Genomic DNA, 23,124 nt, shown 5'->3' with positions numbered 1-23,124 from the left:
TTAAACCTCCTTGGGAAATCCTGTGCCTCAGACAAGGTATAAGGGCTCCCTGTGTGAAGCAGTGTTGACCCGGAGGTCTGGCTTGGTCTTGTTGCAATGAGGAAGTTTCAGCATATTGCAATTAATTATTGAAATTAATATTTTTTTTATATCTGGAGTTATTCATTTTAAGGTCTTCTTAACTACGGCCTCCTTACCTCATCCATCCTTAACTGAAGCCTCCTTATCTCAGCCATCCTTAACAAATACGACAAAAAATACAGAAAAAACAAGAGTTCTATGAACATGTGAAAAATTTCTGTCTTTAACCATTCATAATTTTAAATCTAAAATCAATTTACCTTCAACTTAGCATTATTTTTAAGCCTCAATGGGATCTACAAAAATGCCAAGTTTGATGTTTCTAGGTCCCATTGTTTTAAGTTATAGAAGTACAAAATTCTTATTGGAACATATAAGAAAAATATTTATTTTCACATTTGCATAGCACAAAAATTTAATGTATTTTGGTCAAACTATCCACAAATATTCATGTTGAACTGAGACTAACCAGGAAAATTTCATCCAGGAAGGAAAACTACAAGCAGCTAAAAAAATAAGAGATTAGAATAAAAGATGGAACTTAATTTACAACCCATACTATGGGGACTTGCTATAGGAACATTTTTTTATCTGTTTTTTATTTCCAGTAAGACAAGTCCACCACTGCTAGGGCTAAGTTCTGTTCCGACTTTTGGGAACTGCACTTTGAAAGGGAAAGATGATTCTGAGAAGGTGCACCAGGGATGGTGGGGCTAAGTGGGAAATGCACTGATGATCCTTTAAAAAGTGCATTAGTGAACACTGTACAGCTCAGCACCATACTAGAAGCCTGCCTGGGCCCCCAAGCCGGTAGACCATGCTCCCTTAGAGTGATAGATGGGTCTGCCATCTAAAGTTCTCTTTGGGGAAGGAAAGGCGTCCTTACCTCAAAAATACCCACATAACACGGGTCAGGATGGAGTCCCTAAACCTAAATCTCCAATAAAAATAAGAATTTCTTGCATATTGCCTCATTGAGCCTTTCCAGGATCAAGTTAGGAATAAGTACACATATTAATTTATGTTAACTTATGTTATGTAACTTAAGTAACTGGTAATTCATATTAGAGAAGTAGCATGGACTGGATGCAAGTCAGGAGATGGTTCCCAACTCTGTCACTTACATACTGTGTGACCTTCAGCAAGTCACTTCTCTGTGTATCAGTTTCCCTTCCCAACATTAGATTTTAATCCTTTTGGGGCAAGGGCTAGCTCTTACTGTGCCTAGAATAACAAATCCCTAATCTTAGTTGGGATCTCTTGGCACTACAATAATACTATTATTAATAATAATAAATAATTGATGATAATTAATAATATATTGGGCCGTTCAAAAACTTGACATTGTTACATTTTGTACAAGGAAATATAAATTTCCAACTGTCTCTTTGCTATATCTTTATTATTTATTTTAAATTGTTAGTAGGGATGGATGCAGTCTTTTGCCTAATCTTGAACATTCTCATACTTTGTGAGTTCAGAAGTTTCACTTGCACTCAAACGTTCTTAGGTTCATATTCTGCTCAAGAGAGATAGTGAAAAAACAAAAGAGGATGGGGGGAAGAAATCCACTGCAAAAACAGAGTGAAAAATAGAAGTGAGATCAGTCAGGGTGTAACACAAATCAAGAAAGGCTGAGAGAAAAGGTGCAAAGTAAGGGCAAGAGACACACTCAGGAAAAAATAATTAATTAAATGTACACTGCACTACATAGATGGTAGCCAGCCTATTTTTCTTATATTCCTAAGAGATAGCACAGGCTTCCCCTTAAGAGATACCAATAGTTTAAACTAATCATCATTGGGGAAAAAAACCTTAGGCTTAAATTACATGGGGGAAAAGTTTCATGAACTCAGACTACTTTTATTAACACAAAATTTAGCTCAAGAGGTTTGCCAAATCGTAGTTCTCCCAATCTAGATATCAGCTTCTGTGATTTGCTCTGCAATTTTTAGGATCTCTACTCTGGTCCATATTTAATGCCATCTTGCTGCAGCCCAACTCTTCACTGAACAGCTTACATTGGCTGACTTGCCCTAGAAATATTGGAGTCATTTCTCACTGGCTTTCCTTTTTGTTGAGTTCATCCCCTTGACACACTAGCAAGATGTAAATGTTCTCATTGTTGTTGCTCATGTGTTTTGATACTCTGCCAACTGCCATGTGTTCAGAAGTCCTTGTAGAGACAAGGCACAGGTAGTTTTTATCTCAATGTAGCTAGGGTTTACTTTAATTAGCTACATCAAGGTAAAAGCTATCCGTTCCTTGTCTCCATTAGGATTTTACATGAGATAGTGCTCTCAATGTAAAAAACTAACTTTTTTTGCAGTAGCCTGAGAGAACCTGATAGGGATTCCCACAGACACACAGGAGGATCTGGGCTTTTTAGAAGAGTGTAAGTTGCTTCTTAGAGTTGGTCAGAAAAACTTAGACAAAATCATTTTCTGTCTGAAAATGCAGTTCTATCAGAATAAACATATATAATAAAATCATGTCAACTTTGTTGAAATTTTGTTTAGAAAAAAAAACAAATGTTCCAACCATGTCAATGTCACAGTTTCAGGGCAACTGCACCTGTATGTGCACTCTTGTGATCCCTCGAGGGCACCCACTTAAGGTTTCTGGCTTGCACCTGTCACTTCTCTAAGCCAAAACCTGCCTCTCTCTCCCTCCTGACTGGGGGTTTTAAGGCTGCACAGCTCCCTGCATTACACTGTGATGTCTCCAGCAAGCCAGCCTGCCTAAAGGCCAGTAGCACCTGTGCTTTGCTTTCTCTCCAAGGGTTATGAATAATGTATTGCCAGCAATTACAAGATACCACACAGCTCTTTCTAAGCAAGCACCTTTAGTCTTAAGGTAAAAGCATTACACAGAAAACGTAATAAAAAAACAATTAACAGATTTAAACATACACTAAAAATACCAGAAGTCACCTATCAATCTTATGGGGCCAGAGTAGGCCAAAGTCTTTCCAACTTTTCCATAATCCCCTTGGACAGAAAGTCTTGTTTGTTTGCTGGATGAGCAAGAAGGCCCTGAGCCAATTTAAATGCAGCCTTTTTATGCCAAAAGCCCTTTCTTCGTCTGCTGGCCTCTGGAAAACCCAGTTTGAACCAGTATATACAAGCATCCTCAGGGATGGTACCTCTCTGGAGGTGTTTACAACATGAGTTATTCATCTTAATCACTCCTCACTGTTTTTAGTTCCTGGAGAAGTTATGGTAACCCGCCCCATCTTCCATCCCCACTGGAGCTACATACAATCCCTGGCTCACTGTGTTACACAAACTTAATACAATATGGTCTCCAAAGATATTGCATAGGATTGCAATATCTGTCACAGTTGAAACATCCCATTTCAACATTTTTAGAATATGTTTTGATTTTTTGTTTTGAAATGCCTTTTCATTTTCAATTTTTTAAAATTATACTATGTATTACAAAATAATAATATATATAACAAAATAAAAAATGTCAAAATCAAAATGAAACATCTTGATATTGTCAAAACAAAATGTTTCAAACAATCCTACACTAATTTTTCAGTTTTCTTTTGCAGAAAATTATGAAAATGTCAGGTTTTGCTCTGATGTAAAACAAAGCCAAAGCTCAATAGCCTTTGTGAAATGGAACTGTCATCCTCCAGCTCTATTTATTGTGTTTTGTTCCTGTAACTGAAGAGGAAAGACTATCTATTCTAACATATAGTGAGGAATAATTTAGATGGGACTAAACATGCATGCAGGCTGTTTTAAAAACCCCTTTTTCTAATGCTTTGTTCCAACTGCTAAATAAAGCTACTTTGCTTTAAGAAGGCTGTTGATCAACCTCACTGGTCACAGGTTCCCAAAGAGTGAATGCAACTGTCCAAAACCCTGCAGTGTGATATTAGTTGGTGTTCAGAGTAGCATACCCAGATCCTGGTCTAACAGCAAAAAAATGTCAAGATGCCACTGCAAAACAGTTAAGCACAAGAGGCTGAACTGGGATTGATGCACTCTGAGATTGACGTACTCAGAAAGACCAGAAAGAGGGCAGAGATGCAGCTAGCCCTGTAACTATGACAACTGGCATGACCATGATGCATTGTAAAAATAAGCTGCTTTGCCAGACCTGCCCAGCTGCAGTGAAAATGTTTCTGTTCTAATGTAGTTGTATCACTGAATGCTACAAAAGCTGTAATGGAAAGGAAAGTCAGTGCCAATCAGTGATTTAGCAGTAGTGTTGCTGTGAAAGTAATCTGTGTTCATAATCCCTACATCAGAAGATACCAGAACTGCTGCAAAGACTTCCAAGAGCAAAAGAGTGTTTTTTGTCCTGGAAGTGATCCCTCCCAACAGTTAAAGAGCATCAGTAATGTTTCCCAAGTTTCATACTATCCTTTGTGGCTAAACAGCTGGAAATGGACAGTATTAAATGTGAAAAATGAAGGGCTCCTTGTGATTTTTTACATTATCAGAAACTTTTTAATATTCAGTATTAATGCAATAGAAGTTAATGTGTCATTACCATCCAGTAACACTGACTGTCAGAAGGAGATCCAATATAACAACTTCTGCCAGGCAGGGGAAACTTTTGATTCCTGATGATGGAGGAAGCCATGCCAAACTGCAATCATGGAAGGAAGCCAAGAGGATGCCATAGTCACAGGAGGAGGGAGTTGCCAGTGGAAGTAGGAAAAAGAGATTGGATTAGACAAACATTGAGCAGACAGGAGATGGACAGATAGTAGTGAAGTGTCTTAGAGAACCCTGAACAGGAGACCAAGTTGTAGATTCATCTTTTGTCAAGGTTTTAATATATAGCAAACATTTCAAGCTACGGTAAGACCAGGTTCTCCAGTTTAAATTCTGCTAACATTTTTTTTTTAATTTTTAAAACATTTTTAAAATAAAAAAAAAAATGTGGAGTGGATGTGGTACTTTTCTTTAGTGCTTATGAAAATAATGCATTGGTAACACTACACAGCAATCAGAAGTATAAAAATGAGGGGATGCTGGTTGGTTTGGTGTTTGAAGCAAGCGGAATATATGGTGGAAATATCAGCCCTCTGACCGAGACAGCAAATTCTTGATCAGGTTGAGGAGGGGGTTCTAGCTACACTCCCAGATGCTACTAGAGGATCCATTAGCAGTGACTTCCTGGTCATCTTTTTTTTTCATCTAAACACAGCCAAGCAATTATGACAATGTCTTTTAGATATGGAACTTGAAATTGTCTTCCATGCCTGTCACCTGAAATTGGACTATTGTAATACAATTTACATGAGACTACATCTCAAATCCATTTGGAAACTGAAACTAGTGCAAAATGTGACTGTCCACTTTTTAAGAGATCTTTCATTAACATACCAAATCTACAATCTGTGATCTTTACTAGTTGCCTATTGAGTTTCAGCTTGATTTTAAGGTGTACATTTTGATTTATAAAGCTCTACACTGAGGTAGGAGCTACTTATTTCTGAGATCACCTATCCCCTCATGGCACACTTCCACTGTTGCAGTCAGTGGATGCACCTGGAGTCCAATTACTGTAAAAGAAATAGCGCTGCTTGCAGGGTCTTCTGTCAGCCCTGAGCCTTTCACTTTCAGGGTATTTTGCAAGGTCCATTTTTATTTCCTGGTTCATAAGGCAATGGAAGACTGATGGGGCTAGGTTATCTGGGGGAGGGAATGACTATAATACAATTCCGCATCAGGGCTTAATTTCATTTTTTTGTAGAGGTGTTGCTGAATATAACAGGCCACTGGGCTTGGGGTGTTTGTGTGCATCCCAGTGCCCCTTTCAAGGTTTTCTGCTCAATGTCTCCTTCTAGTTCCCTTGCTTTTAACCTTTGACCTCACTCATCCCTATTTTTATTGTCCGAAGCCAATTAGTTGATCTTCATGTTTTTGTAACCCTTTCCCTTGAAAGGTCGTTTTTCTAGTGGAGCCCCTGTAGGTGTTCCAACAGCTTCATGGAGTTTCAAATAGACCCAGTGTGCCCATTATCCCCTTTTAAACTCAGATCTTTAGTTTTAAGTCATATGCCCAACAGCAAATTGTACATATGGCTTCTCGTTTCTCAGGCATGACAAGCTGGGAGCCCCAGGTCAGGAAAGACCTTGGTTTTCTGTACTTGTCAGGTAGAAAAGCCTGAGAGACATCTCCAGGAACCAGGAGTTGATTGTGGGAGGAAACCTCACTTGGGGAGCAGGAGGACACCCCTATGGGATAGTGATAATGTTGTGGGTTACTTTACTTTGAATCTTTGTCAACAATGGAAATCCTGAGTGAAGCTGTATGTTTATGGAGGGGGATTTCTCCTGTCTGGCATATTGGCTCCCCACCATTTAGTGGGGTATTATGCTCTGTGGATAATTGGGAATATATTTTTACTTGTGGTACTTTAAACACGGCCTCTAGGGTCCTTTTGCTATAGATGTTGTACAAAAAGAAATATCCCTTGCTTTGCTGCACGGCACCTATTGCCTATGGGAATTCAGTGGGGTTGCTCCCGTGAAGATGTCCGCCGGTGGTTAAGTGGGCCTAAGACTGTATCTTCCTCGGGAGCGGTCTGCAGCTGGTCTTTGCGCCCTAGCTCCAGCACTAAGACACAGGCCCGCAGCGTCGTCACCACCCCCAGCAAGCAGCGCGAGCTCTGCGGGCCGATCAGGTCTCCCGCCACCAGGGAAGGGCGCGCGCGCGCGCTCGGCAAAGCAACGGCAGCGCGGGCGTGGGACTGAGCCGCTCGCGCCACCAACCGCCCTTGCGAGAGCAACGGCAGCGAGCGGCTCTTCGCCTCGCGGCCCCGAGCGAACTGAGCGGGCTGGGACCTGCCCCGCCCAGCTGTTGCTACTGCCGGGCGAGGGGCAACCTGAGGAGCTGGGGGAGGGAAGGAAGGTCACGAAAGTAACCCGCTCCGCGGGCCCGGGGCGGCCTCAGCGCGGACCAGGCAGAACGGACTGATCCGCCCTACAGCCCCACCCCCAGCTCCGCACCTGACCCCACCCATCTCAAGTCGGGCCGCTGCTGTCAGATCCCCCTCCAGCCCCGCCCACTCCTGCTCCCGCTCCGCAAGGCCGCGCCCGCTCGGCGCCTCAGCCTGACGCTCGCAAGATGGCGGTACCTCACCTCGCACATGCGCAGACTTCGCCTCCCTCCGGGCCGGCAGGCAAGCAAGCCCGCGCGGGATGGGGGGGGAGGGGAGGGGAAGCGCGTGACGTCATCACGCCACTCGGCGTCGCCACGGCCCGCCCCTCCCCCTCTTTTTCCTGAGGACTGTGCTGGCTGGGCTGTGGCGTGCGGACTGGAGGAAGGGGGAGCGGAGCGGAGCTGAGGCGTCGGCGCGTTCTGGAAGCTTCGCGGCGGGGATATCGTTGGTGCGGCCGGCCGGGCCAGGCAATCCGTCGTCATCCGGGGCTCAGGAGCAGCTGGGGGGCGCGGAGGAGCGGCCATGCCGGAGAACGCGGGCTCCCGAGCCCTCGCGGGCGGCAACGGGGGCCGCAAAAGAGGCGCCTACCAGGACCGGGACAAGCCTTCGCAGATCCGCTTCAGCAACATCTCCGCGGGCAAAGGTGCGGCCGGGCCCGGCCCGCCCCGCCCCGCCCCGGGGGAGGCTGCAGCGGAGCTGGGGGGGGAGGGGTGGGCTGTGGCCCGGGGAGGCTGGGGAGGAGAGGTCTGTGGAAACCTTCCTTCTCCCGTGTTCTCCCCCGGCGGGAAGGGGGGGGGGGAGCGTCTCTGGCGGCGGCTTGAGCCTCGCTCGCTGCCTTCTTCCCCCTCCTGCCTTTGTGCGGGGATGGGGGTTGGGAAGGGGACGAGTCGGCGGCGGCTTCTTAGTCCTTGTCTCTCACCCCCCCCCCCGACCCCCTCGTCATTGGGGTAAAGACTCCAGCACGCGGACCCTCCCGCTCCGTCCCTGGCGGGCCCAGGCGCCTTCTCCGTGGGTGAATTTTGGAGCCCTCGGGGCCCTCCCCTGCCAGGCCGGCCCAGCGCCGCCGAGCCCCCGGGGGTTTGAACGAGGATTTGTCTTGTTCTCATTGTGCAGTTCTCCTGGTCATGCGGGCCCGACAGCTGGAGCCGCAGCCTGTAGTTAACACACCATGGGCCTTCTCTTGGGACGAGAGTCGTCTTCCCCCCCCCCCCCCTTTTTTTTTTTTTTCTTTGGCGAGCGCTTTTTTCTGTAGTAACCCTTCGGGTGACAGGACTAGAAGCTGGTGGGGGAAAAGGCTATAGTTGGCAACTGACATACGCCCTGGCCAGAGTACCTGGAAAAATTTTAAAAAAGACATTGAAACACACTGTCAGACCGGTGAAAAGGCTCAGCAGTTTTAAGTCTGTGGGTCCGGTAGTATCATCACTATGCCACTGTATTTTAAGATACTTCATTCAAATCATCAGCTGTTGATTCTGTTCAAAAATTTTCAGGTGTTAGAATTAGCCATGAAATCTTTATTTTTCCTAAGTGTATTTATGCTATATCAGTACCTTTGACCTTGAAACCAGTAAGATTAATAAAGTGGTATTGACAAATCCTCAGGTGGAATCATTTAAAGTTGTCTGTCCTTTTCTATACAGAAGAAATGATTATGTTCAGGCTGTCCATACCCAACTCTAGGATAATAACCTTCTTTTGTTCCCAGCTTATGTAGCTCACCCTGTATGGCAATACTGAAGGTTTAGGGTTCAAGCCCAATTGATGATTCAAGATAAGGGGGATGGTATAGTAGTACATCATACAATGTGTAGTGAAAAGGCAGTATTCACATGACAGTATACAACAGATATACTATGCTCATTTTAAAAATAGACTACATTTTTGTATATTTCATTAGCACTTAAATTAAAACTTATAAAGCTGAATGTCAGTGACTATTGCATAAAAGCATGTTCTCATTTTCACACTCTCTTCAGCGGTTGCTGATGCTATTAGAACAAGCCTTGGACCAAAAGGAATGGATAAAATGGTAAGCTTTGACATGTGTCTGATTATTTTTAAAATCTATTTAGCAAATTTCAAAAGATTTTTTTTACAAAAAGTTCCCTTTTGTTTTGTTTTCCTATTTTCTAATCATCAAGATAACTTCTAGTTACCTGACCATGTGTTCATGATTATTGGAAAAGGCAATACATTGAAACTTTAATATTAGTAATAAGCTCTTTGGTTTAAAGGGAACATCAAGTATTTTATGGATCTTAATATTAAAAAAAGTCTTCCTCAATGAAAATCATATGTATGTTTTTTTTTTTTCCAGATTCAAGATGGTAAAGGAGATGTGACAATTACAAATGATGGTGCAACTATTCTGAAACAAATGCAGGTTCTGCATCCTGCAGCCAAAATGGTAAATAACAATTAGTTTCAACATGTAAACCAGTATTTCCTAACCTGGATTGCAGAAAACCCTAAGGAGGCACCAGGCTAATTCAGGATGTTTGCTGAGCTGAGGAGAGGATAAATGTGGTTCTAGAAAGCTGCGGGACACCAAAGTACACTGGTGTTATAGTACAGCAAGTCTGAGATGCACAGAAGTTCTGGCCTCGATGCTCATTCCATAGATCTTGGGGGGAGGGCAGCAGCCTGAAAATCCAAACAATGTTTTGGGTGTAATGCAATAAAAGGTTGATGTAGTCTCTGCAAGAGTGGTTTATGGGAGGATGCTTGGACTCTGATTACCTGACAGTTAGCCAGGCATGCTTAAGACACTGGCAGCATTTCCTGTAGAACTGGACAGTGTTGCTGGTCAGTCAAGAAGCAAGGACTTTCCTGCAATGTGGATCTCACAGGATGACCCTAAGTCTGTTGTTCTGTATTGTTTATACACAAGTGTATGTGGGATAAAATATGTATTTGTACTTTTTGTAATCACGGGAAAATATATGTATATACCCACAACGTTATAGAGGAACCAATCTGTATAATGAAAGTTAATAAGTGTAACTGCTGTTTTAAGCAATACCCACTGGAATATTCAATATTTTCCTTTGTTCATTGAGTGCCAATGGTGCATAAAAGTAACTGGTAAATCATGTCACAAGTTCTCAATCTGTCTTCATTTAGTTGGTAGAGCTGTCCAAGGCACAAGACATTGAAGCTGGTGATGGCACCACATCTGTTGTTGTCATTGCTGGTGCTCTCTTGGATGCCTGTTCCAGACTTCTCCAGAAGGGTACGTTTTACTGGTTGGCTTTAATAAACGGAAAAAGGAAAATGCCCGGAAGAGTTAATTATGTAACTGAATTTAAATAAAGCTTTTTGGTTAATGAAAGTTCACTAATTGTATAACTTTAGTGCTAAAACACTGATTTGAAAAGTAACTCAAAGGAGCTTTGTTTCTCTACTTGATGTTCATGTCTTATTTCTGGTGGCAAACTCAGATCATTTAGCTTCATGTTTCTGAGGTTGAATCTGCTTCCAATATCACTTATCAAGTATAGCTATTAAAATGCTGAGATACCTTATGAAAATTTGTATAGATAATAGTTGATGATGAGTGAAATAGTGTGATCTAAAGAAATAAATCCAGAATTGGGAGCTAGGAATTCTTGCTGGGCTTTGAGCAAATCACCTGACACACACACACACACCTCTCTCTCTCTCTCTCTCATTTTTAAATAGAGAATATTTATTTCACAGGGAAATAGAGGATTAATGTTGGTAAAAGGCTTTGAATGTGTAAAGTAGTATAAATTCTTGTGAGTACTGGCAGTTCTTCTATACCAGTTCAATGAGCATCATAGCGTGTCAGTAACAACCAGATGCTGTGTGAGGAAGCCAATGGGCTGAACGGAACAATTTATAACCCTTCAGCAAATTGTTCTTTTAAAAAAAAAATAATAATAATAAGGAAATTTAAAAGGCTTGCCTTTCAGACCAAAAAAGCTTGCCTGAGACAGGGATTGATCTCTCCCCCTCTATACAAGGCAGTCATGAAGTGCCTCCGTGCTTCAACAGTGCTCATGCAGGTCAGCTCATTGTGTGTGAGAGAGTCATGTCAGCTCTTAACCCTATTATCACAAAAGTACACTAGGCACATGAGAAGTAGTCCACTGATACTGGTGCTGGACAGTGGAATGGTATACAAGGCTAGTTGCTTCATTTAAAAAAAAGCACATTGGAATTATCAAAAGGGGACACTTGTAAATAGTCACCTATATTAAGCCAGAACTAACTTGTCAGACTTGAAGTGAACTGTATTAACTTCTGAGAAAACAGTGGACTTGGAACTTGAGGGATCTGGGTTAAGTTCCCAGTTGTGCCATATGATGATTAGCAAGTCACTTTAATCCCCTTGTGTCTCGGTTCCACGTCTACCGTCATCTCCCATTTCTTACTTCCGTATCTCAGTGGTACTGTGAGGATAAAGTCAGTAATGACTCTGAAGCACAGGGATATTTGTGTTGATGGGAAGGCCATATAATTATCTGAATAGATCCAATATACCAAAAGTATATGAATATATGTATAAATCTGTTAAATATAACCAAACCTAGAATGATACTTACGAAAGTAATAACTCTAGGTAACATTTGGTGGATGTGCGTTTTTGGAAAATGCTGATATAGATTTATATGGAATACCCAGATAACTAGGGACAGGGTTATGAAGCATGTAATGACTGTTAAAACTTCTTGAAAGTATGCTTGCAGTAATATGCTGAATACCTCTTTGTCCTCTCTTACTGTTTGAGAAATTCAGAGTAAAATATATGGTGATGATCATTTTTAAAAGAAAATTATTCAGTTATGACTTTGAAACTGGGGAGAAATTATCACAGAACTCTAAAAAGGAACCCAGTCAATCTGTTATCAAGTCCAGTAGCACTGAGTTTGCATGTCAGTGTGCACTGTGCAACTAAAACAGTGATTTCCAACTTTGTCTTACTAGACACCCCTTCCACCCCCCGACCTTCATGCTTGACACCTGGACTTATTACCTATGTGCCCTAACACCATTCCCTGAAGTGATTGCCTCATCTTGTCAATTTCTGTCCTCTTCTCTCTTTTTTTTTTTTTTTTTTTTCCTTATTTCCTTCCTATTTTCCCATTTTCATTATTGCTCATCCTGCTCTTTTCTTCTGCCATCTCCCAAAGGCTCTGCTCTGTTTGCTTCCCTGTTCGCTGCTGTCAGCTGCACGTTCTCTTAAACATTTCCCAGCTGCTGGTGCTAGGCTGCTGACAGCAGTGCTGGCTATCTGTTGCTATAAAAGAACAAAGCATGGTTTAGAGAAAGCAAAGTATAGTACCACCAAGAGCATAAGTAGAGGATGTGCAGCTAGTATTGGCAGCCAAGCAGCTCCTTGTGACAAGGCAAAGGGATATTGGGTGTCTCCTAGAATGGTCTGGAAAACCCCTTTGGGGTGATGGGGGCACCATAAAGGAACTTACAGTTAAGATTACTTAAACCTGAACTTTGTTTTGTATATTAAAGGTTTTACAAACCTAATAGGAATAGTTTTGTTTTCATGACACTGTTAAAGCTAATGAATACAGTTTTGTTGAGATGTAAGTATTTGGGCTTCAAACACTGCAGAGAGATAATGTGCTGTACTGGTTCATGAGAACTAGCAAGTAAAACTGAGACTAGTTCATTTTCATCATTCAAGTAGAGCAAAATACAAAAAATAAAACTGTTTCTGTTTAAAAGTTAGCTTTAGATAATTTATCACTATCAGTCCAAAAATCAAAGGGCATTATAAGCTGAATGAACCAGCTTCTAAAATTTTAAGAAAATCAAATGGTAAAGTTAAGTGAACAATTAGTCTGAAAACTTGAATTTAAACCCCTAATAGGAATTCATCCCACCATCATTTCGGAGTCATTCCAGAAAGCTTTGGATAAGAGTATTGAAGTCTTGACCAACATGGGACAGCCAGTTGAACTGAGTGACAGAGAAACCTTGCTAAACAGTGCGACTACTTCACTGAATTCAAAGGTAATAATTATTCAGTTAGTGGGGGAGTGTGGAGGACAGGGCTATTCAGCTTGCTTTCTGCATACATTAAATACAATGTGTGTTCATGTTTTATACATTTTTCTCACTCTTTGTCATTTATCTCTTTTAATGAAGTTTTGGGACTCAGAGAGTGTTCTGTATTTGTATCTGTATTTAGCAAAATGAATTCTCTAGGTACTACCATAATACAAACAATGAAAACTGATCTTTAACTCCAGTAATTCATCCATTTAGTAGCTGAATTCAGATCTTCCTTGTTATTTGAACTAGACTGTTTTCCTTGTAATCACTTTTTTTGGTGATTCATATTACTGTTTCATATGTGCCAGATTAATTGGGGCAGTAGGTAATTTCAGTAACTGCTCCTGGTCTACTAGAACAAGCTGACTTTTCATGAAGTTGCAGCTGATTGGCATTAACTTGCAACCTACAAATTGAACTGAATTTAATCTTAGTCACATTTCAGTCTGAAATTTTTACCTACTATATTTAAGGAACACCTAAGATTACTAAAACTGAAAGAATAGTGAAAAAAGTCCTTTTTCAGTTGACTTTGAGCATTTAACAACATCTTGCGTATAGTCCATTACACTACTTCCTCTGTTCATGTGGGTTTTTCACACTGCAGTAGGGGAGAATTTTTTTTTAAATGGTCATTTTAAACCACCCCCCAAAATTGTCAAGGGACGCTCCCAAAAACAGCTTAATTCTATCCCCTAAAAAGATGAGATTTCAAATTTACCATGCCTTTCATGCAAGGAATATGAAGACGCAATTTTCATGTAGTTCTATTACACTTTTTAATCAAATATTTACTTTCAAAATGTTCCCTCCATATCTGAATAATACTGCAGTTGATTACAAGCTTTACCTACTATATTATTCTCTCTGATCCTATTTGCAAAATCCGTGCTGTTCTTTTATGTCAAGGTAAATGTTTTTTTCTTTGGCTTTTTTTAATGGGAGGAGCAGAGATCATGCCCATTCCCTGATCAATATAGAGAGGGGGCCTGCATGTACAGATCTCGCCCTTTCTTTGTGGAAGTGATGTTGGTTGCCTGCGTGACACAATCAGTCTCCTTTCTGGGACCCTGCAGGGAGCTCTCCAAAGTCAGAATCTATACAGGAGAAAGGGGGTGTTGGGAGGGTCCACATTGGGTAGCAGCGATGTACGCATGGGTCACTTCCACCATGGGTCCTGTGGAGGCTATGCAGAAAAAATAATACTGTAGTGCTGTACTGTAGTGTTTTTTCTCTAAGTCACTGTGCATTGGAGAATTCATTTTAAAGGCATCTCCCAAGGATCACTGAAGAAAAGAGAGGGGTGTCTTCCTCCAACTGAAAAAAGTGGGGCAGAGCTCTGAGGTTCCCTTCTGTATACCAGGTTGCAACATCACTCGAATTTGGTCTGGCCACCGCTCTGTCATGATGCAGGGCTGGCCAGGACAAATTAAAGTGGTGTTGCAACCCCATGAGTGGGAAGGCTCTCTGTACCCCCTAGAAAGTTTGATGTGCCTACCCCCTCAGTTGAGAACTACGGTGCTAGACCTGAGCATAGTTTTTATCACAGAAGCTGTTATCCTACCCTTTGTTGGTAACCCAGCATGTACAAGTAATACTACAGTAATAGATCCCTTACTGGAAGGGAAAAAAATAAGAAATCAGATTTCATTTTCAAACTGTGTGGGGTTATGAGCACAAAAGAGAGGCAATGAGAAATTAGGAATGCCTTGCCAAAGTGATTTTGAAATAAGTATTGTCTTAATTTTGACTCTGCCACTAAATTGAATTATTTTTCAAGTGGGTAAAATTTTGTAAGTGTTCCTCCTCATAGTAAGCTTGTTTATCTTAATTAAATCCCTTTAGGTTGTATCTCAGTACTCTAGTCTGCTTTCTCCAATGAGTGTGGATGCAGTGATGAAGGTGATTGATCCAACTACAGCTAGTGGTGTAGATCTTAGAGACATTAAAATTGTTAAAAAGCTTGGGTAAGTAGAAATCCATAACTAGCAATTCTGTTAATTAAAGTAATTTGTCCAACTTTTTAAAACTGCTTCCCTAGAACGTTAATTTCATGTTTTACTACCCTTGTTTCCAGTGGAACAATTGATGATTGTGAACTGGTTGAAGGACTAGTCCTTACTCAGAAGGTGGAGAATACTGGTGTAACTAGAGTGGAAAAAGCCAAGATTGGTCTCATTCAGTTTTGCTTGTCTGCTCCAAAGACTGATGTAAGTTACCTGATCTCGTGGAATTTAATCTCATCTCAGTGCATGGGGATGTATGTGTAATTCAGACAGCCAAGAAAAAAAATGTACTCTCTAAGGACTTGTCTACTTAACTTGGTAGTGTAGACTTGATTTAGGTTGACCCACAATCACTGCAGTAATTCAGTCAGCTGTTGGTGTGCAGGCTGTCCTCTTCTGCTGGTGGTGCGCATCCCCACCAGGAGTGTTTACACCGACTGAAGTGGGGCATTGAGGGGCTCACAGCTGAAGCCCCCCACCTGCCCCAGGGTGATAACCCCAGCTGTGAGCCTGACCTCCAGCAGGTGAAATGGACATTCTTGTCAGTTTCACGGCTGCCTCTGGCTCAGTGCAGAATGTGAATTTCGGCTGGTAGGCTCCATGCTGTGAAATTGAACTCAAACCTGGCTCATAGTTTGGGCTGTCACCTGAGGTGGGGATGCCCAGCTGACAGCTATGAGCCCCTGCTTGGCTCAGTTTCACAGCTTAGAGCCTACCAGCAGTTAAATTGACATTGTTGTCATTGTCATGGCTCCAGCTGAGAGTCCAGCTGCTTGAGGCAGCCATGAAGCTGACAAGAATGACAGCCAACAGCCTGTGTAAGCTGTATTGTCCTAACTACAGTGACATAAGCACTACACCTCTCATGGAGGTGGAGTTATTATGTCAGTATAGCAGGTAGGCCACTTACTTTTTCAGAAGTCACATTCTAGTGTAGACAGTGACATAATTAGGTTGATGTAAGCTGCTTTACATCGACCTAACTGTAGTGTAGACCAAGCCAAAGTCTGTTATGTGTAATACATAACTTTCCTGTTGCACAAATATATCAGGAGTCTACTAGCTTTTAATTTATCATGTAGTAGTAAAAGGCTGTTACTTAAAAATCACAAAATAAAACCTTGTATTAGAGCATTAAAGTATGTATAGCTGATAATGGAGAGCCCAGAACACATGCTTCTCACCATATAAACATTCAGAAAGCTTTGCTAAGAGGGCAGCTTTCTATTATATTCATACTTGTTTGCCTTGGATCAGACCTGCACTGAACTATTACAACATGGTATACCTAGAAATGTACTTAAATTTGAGCAGGACTTCAGTAATTTTTTTCAAAACATTAAATATTTTTCTCTTTTAATAGATGGACAACCAGATTGTCGTTTCTGACTATGCTCAAATGGACAGAGTATTGCGTGAAGAGAGAGCCTACATTCTAAACTTAGTTAAACAAATTAAAAAGGCTGGATGCAATGTGCTACTCATTCAGAAGTCTATTCTGCGGTATGCTAACTGCCTGAAAAAACACTTCTGTTTACCAAGTAACTCTTAGATTGGAGTAAAGCATCTGTACTCCTCATAAACTAAAGCTAAATTGTAACCCATTAAGTGGTGTAATTTCAAAAACTGGCTGCTTCTGAAGCCCATATACTTTCTTTGAGCCTGGAGGTTCTGTCACACCCCTTAAATGATTAACATGCCTCCCACTTAACACCAAATGGCGGGACCTGCTGCCACCCCTGGAGGGCGGGGACCCCCGGTGGGCCAGCCTGTATTCCACCTTGACCCCATGGCCCGCCGGGGACATCAGTTGGCGGCTCCTGCATGGAGCCGTGAGCACGGGCGTGTACTTGGCGTGGTTCACCCCCGCCCCGACACCTGCCCCTTCTGTGGCACGAGGGAGACCCTGGCGCACGCATACCTGGAGTGCGCCAGGCTGCAGCCCCTCTTCCGGCTCCTCCAGAACCTCCTGCTGAGGTTCTGGTTGCACTTCTCCCCGCACTTGTTCATTTATGCACACCCCGTCCGTGGCCCCACAAAGTCGCGGGATCTTCTATTGGCCCTGGCCAAAGTCACCATCTATAATACCAGGGAGGGGAGGTTGGCTGGGGAGGCGCCCTGCAACTGTGGGGCCTATTTCCGTTCCCTTCTTTGTTCATGTCTCCGGGCAGAGTTCTCCTGGGCGGCGTCCACCGGCTCCATCGACACCTTCCGGGAGCGGTGGGCGCTGTCCGGGGCTCTCTGCTCGGTGTCCCCTTCCGGTTCCCTTCGTTTATACCTCTGACCCTCACACCCTTTCCTGTTTTTACATTTGTTGTCCCAAGCAATTAGTTACATTCTAGGTCTAGTGGCTCCTCCCCTTAAGCTGGGGGAGGGGCCTTGAGCGGTGCCCGCCCACCTCCTGGTTTGTAAATAGGAACAATTTTTTTAAGCCAATACTGAAATTCTTCAGTGGGTTATTACTTAGACACAAATCCTAATTATAACTGATAATCACACGCTAGCGATATTGATTTTATAGTGCTGTGCATTCTCTGTTTGCCTTGTCTTTGATTTAGGGATGCTCTTAGTGACCTATCGCTACATTTCTTGAATAAAATGAAGATCATGGTGATTAAAGATATTGAAAGAGAAGACATTGAATTTATATGTAAGGTAAGGAGGTGTTTTGTTTAAACAGCTGTGCTTAAGGATAGCTATACCTCCAATAGAATGAATCTTTATCTTCAGTAGAATGAATCTTTATCTTCAATATCCTATCATTACTATATAACTTAAATGGACCGTAACACCTTGTTTTGTTGGCATGGACCTTGTGAAACCCCCACACACACTCTCTCTCTAATACAGTATTTATTCAGTATGAATAAACAAGATAAATATCTCCAAAAGACTTATCCATACTCTTTTTTTCCTTTTATCTCCCCCAAGAAAAATAGCAAATGGTCAGGCTCTAGAAAAGAAATTGGGCATCGGTATTAAAGGAATTATGAACTAACTATAATATATAGAAAAGTACACTAAACTGTATGTTATGCCTGCTTAATTTGTGGTTTAACTTGTTTCTGTAGACAATTGGAACCAAGCCAATTGCTCATATTGATCAGTTTACTGCGGATATGTTAGGATCTGCTGAATTGGCAGAGGAGGTCAACCTAAATGGTTCTGGGAAGCTAATAAAGGTAAGGAGCAGAAATTAACACCTTTCCTTGCTGGTTGTAAGATAGCAATGTAACTTTAAGGGGTGATACCTCACAACTTACTTATTCATTTCTAGAACAAGCAATACAGTTAAAGAGTTGGAACTTTTAGATTTTTCAGTAGTATATAGTATTCTATTGTTGTGTATACTGTAGCAGCAAGGAGGCATAGTCATGGAATGGTACTTCATTGTGCCAGGTGCTTTGCAAATGTAGAACAAAAAGACAGTCCCTGTTCCAGGGGGCTTATTTCATTTTATTGACTTTGAAAACTGTAATCTGGTTTACCAGAGCTCAATCTCTGTTAGGTAACTAAACATCTCAAGTCTCAGGCCTTAAACCAGTGTAACTTTTGTTCCCTGCTAATGGGTAATGTCCCAGGTTTTAAGCTTCCTTAAGTTTTTTCAGTCCAGTTGCATTTTTATGTTACAGATCACAGGCTGTGCAAGCCCTGGAAAAACTGTTACAATTGTGGTACGTGGATCCAACAAACTAGTGATGGAAGAAGCTGAGCGTTCAATTCATGATGCTCTATGTGTCATACGTTGTTTAGTAAAAAAGAGGTAATGTCTAGGCTTTCTATTATGTAGTGGCTTCATACACCAATACAGTAAATTAACCACTTAAATGTTTGTCAAATGCTTGGTTTTTTTTTGGTTTTTTTTTTTTTTAAAATAGAATTTTACTTTTTTTCCCACAGAGCTCTAATTGCGGGAGGTGGAGCACCAGAGATAGAGCTAGCACTGCGCTTGAATGAATATTCTCGCACTTTGAGTGGCATGGACTCATACTGTGTCCGTGCATATGGAGATGCAATGGAAGTCATTCCATCTACCTTGGCTGAAAATGCAGGCCTTAACCCTATTTCTACTGTAACAGAACTGAGAAACAGACATGCACAAGGAGAGAAAACAGCAGGCATTAATGTGAGAAAGGTAATGTACAAAAAGTATACCTCTGTAGTGGTAAATTTTAAATGTTTGGTCCTTTTGAGGGAAAATACTTGAGAATAAAGGCATACAAAGGTTGCCAAAATTGTAGCCCAAAACTCCTCAATGAAACCCCTCCTCCCATATCATTGCAAGATAACAATTGAGTTTTTTCATGTTCTGAGATACCAGATAATCAGTGTTTTTTAAACTGACTAGTAGAACTGGTTAGAAATCTATCAGATTTTTTTTGTGGGGGGGGGGGTGGAAAATGGCCTTTTTGCAAAATTTAAATTTTCTAATTGAAAACTTCAATTTTGTTGGGGAAAGTTGAATTGATGGCTTCTAAGCAGGCTACCTGGGATCTGCAGGGAGGTAGAGCAGCCCAGCTGTCCACCTCAGCTGTAGTCTGGTGCTTCTCTTCTTGTCATCTTCCAGATGGGCAGCCAACAAGCCAAAAAATTTGTTTTGTTTCTCTTAAAATGGAATTTTTCAGAATTTTTGTCTGATGAGAAATGACAAGTTTTTTTTTTTAATTTTGTCCGACGTGGGACAATTTTTTCCCCCCCCAAAACCTCAATTTTTCATGAATTAAAAATCCTGTTGTCCAGCCAGCTTTACTAGTTAGTAATGCATTTGGCTGCTAAAAGTCTCAGGTGCATCCATCAGGTGCATCTCTCAGTAGTTCTTTTTCCAGCCACAAGAACTAGAGAGAACACTTTTTTCATTTAAAAAAAAAAAAAAGTTTTGGATGTGTGAGCATAGGATGTAGCCACCAGGGAAAATATTTGCTCATTCAGCTGCTGTGAGCTGGCCTATTTTTTGACACCCTTCCCTCTCTTCCTCAGTAGCTTGGAGTGTGTAGCTTCTTGCCTGGGCATTGGAACTGACAGTAACATTGGGTGGACATAGCTTCATAAGTATCTTTTCCCCCTGACTAATAGTTGTTGCGTGGATTTCTTGAGTATTGCAGTATAAACTTTGTACCACAGCATCCCTGCTGGGAACTGAATGGGTTCAAATGAACTGTGTATGGCCATCTGCTAATAAAGTAGTTTTTCTCTTTAAACTATGCTAGACAGAGGGCTATTGGGGATAATTTACAAGTAGTTTAAATCAGATTCATAGCATCTGCTTTATACAAACTGAGGATACAATTCTGGTTTTGTAGGGTGGAATTTCCAATATCCTGGAGGAGTTGGTGGTACAGCCTCTGTTGGTGTCTGTCAGTGCTCTGACATTAGCTACAGAAACTGTCCGCAGTATTCTTAAAATTGATGATGTGGTAAGTAATGTTTTTAATTATTACTTTCATGTTCTGTTTAATGTCGTATTACAGTGCTGTGAACAAGTTACATTCCTTGTGTAAAGGATTAATATTCAAAATAAACATTCTACCATTATTGTATTTCATATTGTAACATACCTATAATTTATATGCCGTTTACATGTAGTTAGCAGTCTTCTGGTAACTGTTAAAAATGAAACAATCCTTGTGGGAAAACAGTAATCAAAACTGAGTATTGGTAAATACAGCAGCCAGTTTAAAGTACAGAATACAAAATAATTATATATGCAGTGGTATCTTTAAAGTGAGGGATGTTGATAATTGCTTCCCATCTGCATACCTGATCATGTTAATTCTTCTTTGCAGGTGAATACTCGATAAGGTGACTAAAGGAAATGGCAGTACAGCCCAGAGTACCACAGCTTAGTTTGGAGTATGGTTTCACAGAATCCCTGCGTCAAGCAGTCTGCTAAAACCCATTTAAATTTATGTACTTTTGTCAAATTAATTTAATAAAATCTCTGGTTTCAAAAGTCAAACTTTGTTTGTAAATGAAGGGTCAATATTCTATATCGGAAAATGTGCATTTAAAAACTCCCACCAGAGTAAAATGCTAAAACAAATACAAATTTTACCAGTTTTGCTCTGTAATCTGCACATTCTTTCCAACTGTTTTGATATGTAAGAAGTCTTCAGTGCAAGTTGTTAGTTTCTATAATCAATAGTTTGAAATAATTCTCTTACTATGGAATCTTAGAAGTAACTGCACTAACTCAGATCTATTTTCATCCAAAACAAGCCAGTAGTTCCTATCCAGACAGCCTGATTAACATTCTTCCTTTCTTACCCAGGAAGTTGCTACAGCCACTAGGGTGCATGACCAGTATAGGACTGTAATATGCCCTATAATTTCAAATGTACATTTTTTTGCAGATGTATATAGGCATTGATGGATGAGGAAACATGTCTTTCTGCTCAGTCCAAAGTCCTTCAGTAAACTTAATTGGACTTCATCTACCTAGGACAATGGTTTCTAGCTTTTAATTGCTGAAGTTTCCTTTATGAACTGCAAAGGGAAATATTGTTACAGAATCTCAACTAGTAAGAAAGTTTTAGGGTCACTTTCTAGTATTTGGTCATTAGTTTTCACAGTACCTTGGTAATAAACCTGCCAAACACACCCTAATACAGGATTGAAGCTGATCCAATCTCTATAATCTTGTAAATACCAATATTTCCTGTCTAAATTTCTATTTCCTGTTCGAGCCTTATGAAAATATTCTGCCAAAACAGAGACTCCCACACTGACTATACAGGATTTTGCACAACCTAAGACTTCTTAATATTAAACAAACACCTTTTGATGTGGATGCTCAACAGCTGCTAAATGTACCAATCAACTCTTGGTTTCTGATAGCCCTATTCAACAAATGATGTAAATCAATAAGCCCGTGTCCATATTTGATAGTTCCACGAAAGGACTATTAGCCACATTATCTCAGTGCAATCTGATCTAGAACGATGCCTCGGACTCCTGTGGAATATCAGCAGTGTATTAACTGGTGTATAAGATCTTCTAGGAAACGATAGTGTAACTGGAATTCAGTCCTCACTAATCATTCAACTGGCATTTCCATTACAGCATTTTGTTGTAAAAATGTACAGCTCTTTCTATGGAAAAGAACTCAAGTTAGAAGTCTTTCAAAAACAAAAATACCCCTCAGATTTCATTGTTCACTTTGTTGTGTGTCGTAGCTGTGGAGGATATTAAAAGCATGACTGTCTTACAGTGTGTCCCCTCTGCTTGCTAATGAAAAGTGGACTAAAATGTTTCATGTACAGCTAATGCTGTGTGGACAACTAGTTTTGAACAACATTCAAATCCATTCACTACTTTTGTTTTTATGGTATTTTTAATTAGGTTTTTCCTTATGAGCGTTCAGTGGGGACTTAACAGCTTAGGGAGTTTTAGTATACTATTTCTACCTCCAGAAACGTATTGAATTCTTGCTAGCATTACAAGTAGAAAAAATTTATTTAAAATTTTTTTCACTGTATTACTGCTCCAGAGGCTGCTACTTTTGGAATAGAATGGGGTATTCCAACTCAACAGGAAAGGCTTGGTACGGGTGCAAGTAGAGCCTCTTGGCCACACATTCTTACCCTGATGCTGTTTATGGATGAGCATTAAAACAATCTTCCCTTTCCTCAAATTTTATGCCAAAAGAAAAAGAAGAAAGAAGCTATAGGAGTTACTGAGATGGCCTTTGGCCAATTAACTACCCCCAGTTTGGCAGGGCCACACTTTTCCTCTGGAGTGACATTCCCATGCTCCAATTAAATGATAGCTGGCAGCAGAATGCCAGACATAAATTTTCTTGCTAGCTCTCTAACCAAGGGGGCTTTGGGAATAGAGACTGTAGCATCTTCCCTCTGCCCATTCCCTAACTGATAAGAGCTTGAGTAGGCAGCACTGGCCCAATCATATTGCAAACGTGGAGTGGGGACTGTACCACACTACCATCCTTTAAGGCTCTACAGTGCCTTTGCCTTGGCCCTTAATAATTACATTAAAGATATCTAGGGTTCCAGTAACACTTTTTGTCGCAGTCTGGGCATGCATATTTCTGCTTTGTTGGCATCTATAATAAAATTTCAAAATGAGC

The 23,124-nt window shown here is 41.2% G+C and overlaps 1 protein-coding gene across 1 annotated transcript; it reads left to right on the top strand.

Moving 5' to 3' along the window:
* Positions 1-7,349: 7,349 nt before the first annotated feature.
* CCT4 (chaperonin containing TCP1 subunit 4) lies at positions 7,350-20,997 on the top strand. The gene is made up of 14 exons (XM_067565213.1): positions 7,350-7,636; positions 8,973-9,025; positions 9,314-9,403; positions 10,120-10,228; positions 12,851-12,993; positions 14,881-15,002; positions 15,113-15,245; positions 16,405-16,544; positions 17,600-17,696; positions 18,113-18,223; positions 18,674-18,804; positions 18,942-19,176; positions 20,342-20,455; positions 20,825-20,997. The coding sequence occupies exons 1-14, from the start codon at positions 7,516-7,518 to the stop codon at positions 20,837-20,839; spliced, it is 1,614 nt and encodes a 537-aa protein (XP_067421314.1). The 5' UTR covers positions 7,350-7,515; the 3' UTR covers positions 20,840-20,997.
* The last annotated feature ends 2,127 nt before the right edge of the window (positions 20,998-23,124 follow it).

The sequence above is a fragment of the Emydura macquarii genome, unplaced genomic scaffold, assembly GCF_026122565.2.
Source record: "Emydura macquarii macquarii isolate MOO-44397 ecotype Brisbane River unplaced genomic scaffold, CSIRO-AGI_Emac_v2 contig_2676, whole genome shotgun sequence".
Classification (NCBI taxonomy): Eukaryota; Metazoa; Chordata; order Testudines; family Chelidae; genus Emydura; species Emydura macquarii.
Note: the sequence above shows the minus strand (reverse complement) of the source record. Positions and strands in the feature narration are given on the sequence as shown.